This window comes from Opisthorchis viverrini (assembly GCF_000715545.1).
Source record: "Opisthorchis viverrini unplaced genomic scaffold opera_v5_34, whole genome shotgun sequence".
In the NCBI taxonomy this organism is placed as follows: domain Eukaryota; kingdom Metazoa; phylum Platyhelminthes; class Trematoda; order Opisthorchiida; family Opisthorchiidae; genus Opisthorchis; species Opisthorchis viverrini.
In genome coordinates, this window is record NW_008751690.1 from 1,220,437 (window position 1) to 1,229,466 (window position 9,030).

Below are 9,030 nucleotides of genomic sequence, written 5' to 3' on the forward strand. Positions count from 1 at the left end.
TTGACCCAAAGAGGAATTTTCCATTAATGTGTCCTAGACTGAAGAAGTAGGGACGAAAAAATCCGGGTTCATCATAAAGACGAACCCCCTTAACCGATGTTTACCAAACCCCTCTGAAACGAAGACTTTAGTAATCTTCATGAAACGGGTTAGATCTAATACTCCTGTTTGCCTTACACTAGGCCGATTCAATTCCTCCTTTGAAGTGCGGAGCGCTGTAATTTGTGCACTTTTCCGTCTACTTACAGGTGATCTACTCCCAGCTGATGGAGTGATTATACAGAGTAACGACTTGAAAGTGGATGAAAGTTCACTAACCGGCGAACCGGACCATGTGAAAAAGGGCGAGTTGTTGGATCCTATGCTTCTTTCGGGTAAGCCATTTCTTCTCAATATAGTTCATCATTTGCAGCTTGAATGAACGATAAAAGTATCACAAATCCCAGATGCGCGGTAAAGCCAAAGACGTACTAGCCACCGGTACGATTACAGAAAGTTGTAAATCGGATTTGGATTGTACAAATCAATGTGGCTTCGAAAGAACACGACAGGCTGAAAATAAATCCACTTTCCTAAAAAAAGCAAAACAAACATCCCTCTAAAAATGTTTATTCAAATGATCATGCTGTTAGATAGCGTGATATGCACTGCATCAGTGAAGGTTCCATGACCTACGTACATCTTATTGAGTAGGCTGTACGTGAGCCTTGTACTGACGACATTATTCACTAAGGGAAAAGTCGAAAAAACTCGTTCAGCTTTAGCACCCTATCGGTGTTCAACTGCCATGCCACCCAATGGCTGCATGAGGGCTGGGATACTGCCAGACTGCCCAAGCCTAAACAGGAGAAGTCGAGAGGCAGAGGTCGGATTCGAACCACGGACCTTCCGGTCAGTAAATTCGCGCTCTATCTACATGATAAAACAGTTATCAAATGGCGTTCAGTTTACTTTGGTTTGGTTTAAAAAACTTTTTTGCGGTATCACATTCGTGTATTTTGTCCGTGTTGGTGACCCTGGATAAAACTACGCCTACTTGAGGACAGTTCGTTCGTCATACCACATTATTTTCTCTCTACATGATGAGGTTTACCGAATCGTATACATAACTTTCCACTTCCTTTAAGGCTAACACTCTCTGCCTCATTTTTGACAACTCTGCTGTGGAACATACTTATAAAACTCGTTTGCGTGTCTCAGCGCTACATTGGAGTGGCTAATTTTAGGTGTGATATGCAACACATCTACTGTTGTTGTCTTCAAAAAAATTTTTTCAGGGCTGCATTAACATAAGTTGGCCAGTGCTCATTAGTAAAGCAGAGAGTCCTCACTGATCTGTCAAACCATTTTCAATAAGAGCTTCCTAATTATCATTGGAATCAGCATCATCACCATCCCAGACCGCACTCAGAGCATGCCCATTTATTTAACCGAAGCTTTATGTCCATGAGCTCTGGAACAAAGCTCACCTAGATGATGAACGAATTCAAAGTTGTGGCAGATTGTTAGCGCATGGAAACGGAACTCACAGAGGATGAATTAAATTTTAACTACTTTGCGTAAGAAACATAGTACCTGGGCTAATACTCTGCAGTCACCCTCAGTTTCAGTGCTTTTAGAGCAAACAACTAAATGCCATTCAATGTGATTTTTTACTGCTTTTGATCTCATACTGTGATCGAAGCACCGTGTCATCATCATCATCATCATCATCGACAGCATGACATCAGTGTTCAACACCGATGCTTCACTGCCGTAAAGCACCGTGTTGTGTGTAGCCAAATGATAGTTCGGTCTGCATTTGAACTTTTTCTCAGCAAACAAGACGCATACCATCACCTTTGTCTTCGCGTTCATTCAGCCTAAAAGAGAGTCATTCAGCTGAATCTGCGGGTTACGTTCCGGGAGAGGTTTTTTGGGTTATTGCTTTTTTTGTGAAAAAGCAACTGACACACTACTGAAACCACTCTTCAAGCAACTCCATCTGACATGCTTGACTGGAACTTGGTCTTCGAAGAAAAAAAGCAAATGTTTCAGTTGAAAAATATCATGAACAAGTGATTTGACTAGAAATTCACTTGAGTTCCCCGATACCACCAATATACTTAAAAATTAGACTCACTTTGCCAGTTTTGTAAAATTCAGTATCCAAGTGAATAATAAAATTGATAGGAGTCGGAAAGGTTTTGCCTATTTGATGGGCTCTAATTGGAGCGAATCACTTCGTAGGCTGCCAAAGAGTTTTCAACAACCTTGTGGGGTTCATTCTCTATCCAGTAAATGGCTTGTTCCTCAATCCGGAATTTTCGTAGTTTTGGTTATCGGCGAAATCCAAACAGCGTGCTTGTGATATTTTGTTGGGACACCAAAAAACGAGTCTGATCAAATCGCAATTGTTCACTTTTTTCGCAGCTTATAAGCTTGTAAAAACGAACCAGGTGGTGTTTTATGGGACATGCTTCAGCCATCCTTTCGAATGGATAAGTAGTAGTTAGTGTTACAAACACTGGCTGTTTTAAGATGTTCGTAAGTTAGGTGAGAGGAAAAGTGTAGATTTCGGACATAGCAAAAGTCATCATCACCAATACTTCTTTGGCTTGAAAAAGTTATCAGTTGCACTGAAACACTATTTTTATCATCAAGGTAATAGTGGAGATCCCAAATCGACAAATTTACCAGTATTCAGCTGCGCCACAGAACGATGATCACTATGCGGACTGCGAGGCAATTCAAATGACGTTAATCAGGTGAGATAGAAAGCGACAGTAGTATCGAGGGTTCGTTTTTCTCTCCTATTGTGTGCATTTAGAAGAACAACTCAACCGATGTCATCACGTGGTGGCTGATTTGCCATAGGATTAACTCTGCTGTCGTAAGTTATGTTTGTTCGGTATCTAGGATACTACCGGGATAACAGCATTAAACCTCTGAGTGATTTATATGCTCCACAATGTCTTGAGACTCAAATGCACAGACTTCATAGAACGCTGATGTGGTTATCATTATTAGATTAATCCAACTCTTGAAGGGGAATTCTTCACATACATATGATTTTAGCCTATATGCCATAAGACCCTGTCTGTCTCCATATGTGAAAAGCGTCGGGTGGAAAATTTGTTTGGATGATAGACATTTAGTAATATAGCTGGTAGACTACTGGTAGACTACCGTCATAATGTACCAGGGCACTTCTCACCATAGCATCATTTGGTGCTGCCAGTATCGATTCAGCTGTTGCACAGTTACGGTGCACCGGCGCCATGTGACATGACAACGATGCAAAGTCCACGATGGAGGCAAACTGCCCATGTCTAGACGCTGGCTTTGAAAATTTTTATTTTCTTAAATAAATGATAAACACTTGGACAAGCGTGTTGACGATCACTTTTGTATTTTTAATTTAACTTTTAAACCTGAATCTCGATGATAAATATCAACCGTTTTCGCCGACAATAAAACCAGTTCTTTAATTCCAGTTTATACATTCTTTGAAAGTAAATTTTTTAAGTAGTAAAACCGCGTTATATAAGTAACATGATTCTAGGAATCAGAAATAATAAGTGTTTCGGAAAATTTATCAATGAAATTCTCAATTCGGGCTCGAATTAACCGTACAACAGCTTTGAGATATACCAGCTAATGTCAGGATCAGGAGATGGCAGATTAAGAAGCATTTTCCGAAAGTGTTTCTCAAGTTTGAATGTGTAAGTGTTGTGATATGTCAGTAGTCCGCAATGTATGCTGCTAAGCCTCTGATTTATGCAAAGTCGACAAATTGTGAATGTTGAACTATGCCATTTCTTCGTCGCTTTAAAACTCCGGTGGTTGAAAATTCTTCTCGACTGGGCTTTGTTTTTCAATAATAATTGTTCACAACATCACATGTATACACATCACATTTCAACACTATATACAACATTTGATAAACAAAAAACAGAAATATGTCGTTTATCAGTTGGTTACCAGAAGGTAAGACCGATGACAACTGATCTATAGCAATTCAGCTGTGAAGTGATAGTAGCTCAATTTTGTTTTTAATCCCTTCTACCTGCAATTTTTAAAGCGTCTGTTTGCCTTGAAAAGATAGTGCCGATCAACCGGCTATGTGATACTCGACCTGAAGGCATTTACCCAATTCAACTAAGGAATGTTTTTAACCCTATTTTCCTTCCGCACACGCATAACAATTTTTGAAGTAGAAAGTTCTCCATTTGTCCTCCACGCAAACATCAGAGTTTGCACGGAAAATGTCTGCATTTGCTTCGTTCGACGGCTGTCCTTAGTTTGCTTCAGTATGGATTCAGTTAGTTTGACAGAATCGTGATTGTATCGATTGTGGCTTTCAACATGAATGAATGCTTGGTGAAAATCTGAAGTGTCATCCAGCTGAAGGCTTGGTAAGTGTTGGTGCTGAGAGACTAAAGCCAATAATCTCATGATTTGTCGTCGGACTAACCAAAATCTGAAACATCAACAAACTACATCAACAAGCAACGAGAACCACGGATGAAGAGGGAAGATTTCCCGTAAACCTTGGAAGTGTTGTGCACAGATTAAAGTTGCTCCAAGGCCGCTGTTTGGTCTTAGGTGTTAACTGGGGAAATTTTCCTTCAACTCTACGAAACAGTACTACTAAAGATGGAGCGATTTCACTTTTGAAAGTAGTAATAACGAGAACATGTAAACAAGGTGCAAATGCACGATTTTTCAAAATGGCTTTTTGGCTCTTTGTCTGGCAGTTGAGAGACGAAACGATAGCTGATCCAAATGACAAGCAGTAATTTCACTGTATGGACGTTCAATTGAGGACAATGTCAGTATACATGGTTGTTCTCTTTGCTCAGCCTGGCATCAACCTAAGTGGCACCATCAGTGCCTGGTAGGTAAGCGGTGCGTTGGGTTGTAGGTATATATCCTTTTTCAAAGTGTGCAAACCAAAATCGCGCGATGCAAAACTGACACTATTCACTAAATTCCATTCGAATATATTTATGTGTTATTTCTGACGGCAGTCAACCTTGCAACTTTATTGTATGTTGTTTTGAATTTTCGGGTTCACTTTTGGAATGATCCCGCGCAAATACTTCGTAATAAATAGTAGACGTGTCACATAGTTTTACAAGGTGGAATATTCATATTGCTAGAGTTAGCGACCCAGTCAGTTGATGCATACTTGGAAATGTCATAACCATATTCCACCCACGGTGAAGAACTTACGTCAAGTCATTCCAGCTGTATTTTTATATTAAACATCTGAGTTGTTAGTCACGACAAGGGCAATAAAACCTTATAAAACTCGGGGAATCCAGGTGGTTGTGTAAATAGTTCATATCCAAGAACTTGTTTCTACTTCTCGTGTTAAAGGCAACATAAAACCAAGATATCGTTGCTCACTTTCCTGTGCAACTTTAATTGAGTACATACAATACGGCAGTGAGAAAGTTATGCCACCCAACATCTTACAGTCTTCAACAGCTGAACGTTCTGCTTCACCCATAAATGATCCACCAGGGGCTGAGAAGCCATTTCCGCGGTGCCTATTGAAAATATCTGTAGGGATGGGTTTCACAATAACTCAGACAATTTTAAAGTGTATATCCGAACGGGTAAGATTTTCTAAAACTGAGAAAAACAATACAGCATCCACGCATCATGCCGAAAAATTCATCGGTCGGTAGTCTAAATCATTCATGTATTGACATTACTTTTACCTGCTTGGTTTCATACTGTCCTACGTTTAGTTTTGTGTCCGTTGAGCTGTTCCTGCTCTCGGTACCCGAAGATTTATCGACGTTAAATCAATCCTACATTCAAGCGCTTGTCAAATTTTCGCGCCTTGCGTGCACACGGCACGCACAACGTTAGGAACATCAACATCACAAAACATTTGGGTTATTTGTTCAACATAGTCCATGTACCCACAAATTACCAACATTCCTGTGCGCAGCAGGCCATCCGAAATCATTTTTTCTGTTTTTCCAGTACTCTCGTGTGTCGCACGGTTTATTTACATTGAGAATTTTCTCCCTGTCTACCGAGATGGGTGTACACTGGAAGAAGCTTATTGTATTTGGGTTGGTATTTTTGGAAACAGTTAGCGCCAAAATCCGATTCCAAACCTTTCTTTGTTAGTTAAACATCTTTGCCAACGTATCTGTTTTTTTGGTTACTGATTTATGCCTAGAATAGCCCTCCTATATGTATGACCGGTGCATATAAGTGAATTGCAGTGAACGCGAACTGTGTAGTGGCAAATGGGTCATACTACTTGAGACACTTGGGTGAAGGGTTTTGGGCTAATTGACATAAACTACCGAGCAGCGGTTGATTTTGTGTAATGACGAACGTCATTGGAAGGGAAATCATTTCAAAATCAAATCAAAATTGTATCATCCTAAGTTAGGCGATGGAATTCACTCATTATCATGAGAATGACATACATTACGGTGGCTTATCCAGAAGCATTCTCGGGTAATATGCGCTGATCAATAACGCACTGGAAAACGCATAAAGGCTGAATAAATTTAGCGTTGTCAACGACAAGGTTTCATATTCACGTTTGTTTTACGCCTTTACTTCAACCTGATAATTGTAAGAATAACAAGCAACGCGGACTTCCTGTGGATCACAATCCACAAGAAGAGATCAGTCCCACGGGAAACGAGGACGCCATAATTTATTCTTAACTAACTGCAAGAATGGGGTCTAGGAAAAACAGATGATTCTATGTCCCTGTTTATTTTTTCCTCAGGCGGATTAACGCGCTTACTATAAGCTGCTCTGTGTTGGGCACAGTGCTAGCTCAAGTCCATTGTCTTAATAGCATCCACCTGAAAACTAACGGGTGAGAGCTGACTGCCTACAAATGAAAATGTGCCCACTAAGTTTCAATATTCAGAAATACCTCTAAATAATCAGCACGTCTCTGTATTATTATGGATGCCAGACAAGTTTTCAAAATGCATCTCCATTTTGCGTCCAGCGCTACCAATCTTTGATTGTTTTGAAATGGAGAATTGGAACAAAGCGCTGTGAAATAGTCCGTCTACCATACGTGTAGCTGTACGTTGACATAACATTTTGAACTTCGATTTGTACAAAAAATCGAAGTAATACGATGTTATTTTCACCTAGAAAACATCTGTTTGATACTGATAATACAATCCACTTGAATTCCTATCAGTCAGATGTTCAACTTATTTAGCTCGGGTATATCACTAGCTACCACCACCCGCATTCTTTGAAGCAACAGCAAACCCTACCACCAAACATTCTAAATTCACCAACGCCCACGTTCTTGGAGCATTGTTTTTATCCTCACTAACCATGAGTAAAAAGCGTTATTGCGGAGTAGTTTTTGAATTTAAACAGAAGGGTAGTGTAGACGCCCAGGTAAATAGCTTTAAGCGGTTTGTGTGGTCAAGCCAACGCTAGGCCACCAGAAAGCAGGTTGGGCAATCAAAAGTTGGTTGAAACTTGTTTGGAAAGCTCAGAGGTTGATTATCATTGTGTTGCTAGTGTTTTTTAAGCGAATAAGGGATGAATAAACCGAATATCAACCAGCGTCCTTTGTTTTTTCGATTCCAATGCTTTAAGCGGTTTGTGTGGTCAAGCCAACGCTAGGCCACCAGAAAGCAGGTTGGGCAATCAAAAGTTGGTTGAAACTTGTTTGGAAAGCTCAGAGGTTGATTATCATTGTGTTGCTAGTGTTTTTTAAGCGAATAAGGGATGAATAAACCGAATATCAACCAGCGTCCTTTGTTTTTTATATCGATTCCAATTGACTTTGGATAGACTTTCAATTTTCGAACGCATTCTGTCATTGCGCAAGCCATGCAAGGTTGATATGTAGACGGTGGGTTTCAGCCCACCTGCTACAAGCATAAATTGTCCCACTTTGAAATCTTTTGGATTTTTGGTCTGAAAAAATAAGTTTGATTGTTTTGCGGAGATTTTTCTTTTTTCTGGAGAACATAATTTCTCCATCTGTTTCAGACATAAAACGTTCCCTTCAAGACGAAACTAAAATCACAGTTGTACGTAGCCAACTGGTAGACTTGTTTTCAGCGCTTAGATCGATAAAAATATTCAGCCGGAAAACGCTGCTTCACAGCTGGTCATGTGGATTTGATGGCATGTAGTTTAACAGCGAACTTTCCTGTAATTTGAACATGGGGTTCTGCTAAACATGAAGAGTTTCCATCAAAGTGATAAAAATCTCTTTTCACCAACATGTATACACCCATACGAATTCCTATACCACGAGGAATAAAATAGTAAAATAATGTTAACTTTGGTGGATGTAATCTGACAAAAATCGGACGTCAGATAGAAGTTCCTGATAAAAACTGGACCCAGGGCTTAAAAAAGATTTTTCGGTAAAATAAAAAAGAGATACTCCAAATAAAAAGCAAACTACACAAGCTATCATAGTGAACATGCAACAACACTTGATCAACAGTTGGTGAAATTTAGAGCCAATTGACACAACAAGCTGCTCTTGAACATACACTAGACTCGCTTGGCATTGATATATGCTGTCTTAGAAACGAGAATTCAAGATGCAAGCACAGTGTTTGAGTTAACCGCTCCGTCAGTCTTCACTCGCTTCCGGCTACGCACCTCTGGTGATCCAGAGGCTGCTGCGGTGGGATGTGCAGGGGTTGGTATTGTGCTAAGTCACCGGGCGGAAGTATCCTTACTTGAGTGGATACCTGTTGATAGTCGCCTCTGTGCGGTTCGCCTGGGAACGTCTGTGAAGGAGTCTCACAAGCGGCAAGTTGATAGGTGTCTGTTTATCATGTCTGCATATGCCCCAGCTGGTGGTAGCTCTGAAACCGTCAAATACAGGTTTTACGATGCCCTGAATGCTCTGCTGCGGCGAGCTGAAAGCTCAGACATTGTGGTGGTTGCCGGAGATATGAATTCGCAAGTGGGCAGGCTCAGTGTATCTGAGACTCTATTGGGAGGTCGACATGGACTGGACTCGGTACGTACGGACAATGGGGAACGATTGCTTCAGCTGTGTGC

General features: G+C 40.5%; 1 protein-coding gene across 1 annotated transcript in view; it reads left to right on the forward strand.

The window, feature by feature from the left end:
- T265_02676 (hypothetical protein) overlaps positions 1-9,030 on the forward strand; it is a gene marked incomplete at both ends in the record, with an annotated part of 55,397 nt that overhangs the window by 43,341 nt on the left and 3,026 nt on the right. The window contains 2 exons of the mRNA XM_009166978.1: positions 249-397; positions 8,516-8,989. Coding sequence (XP_009165242.1) covers positions 249-397; positions 8,516-8,989 — 623 coding nt within the window. The remainder of the gene's footprint in view (positions 1-248; positions 398-8,515; positions 8,990-9,030) is intronic.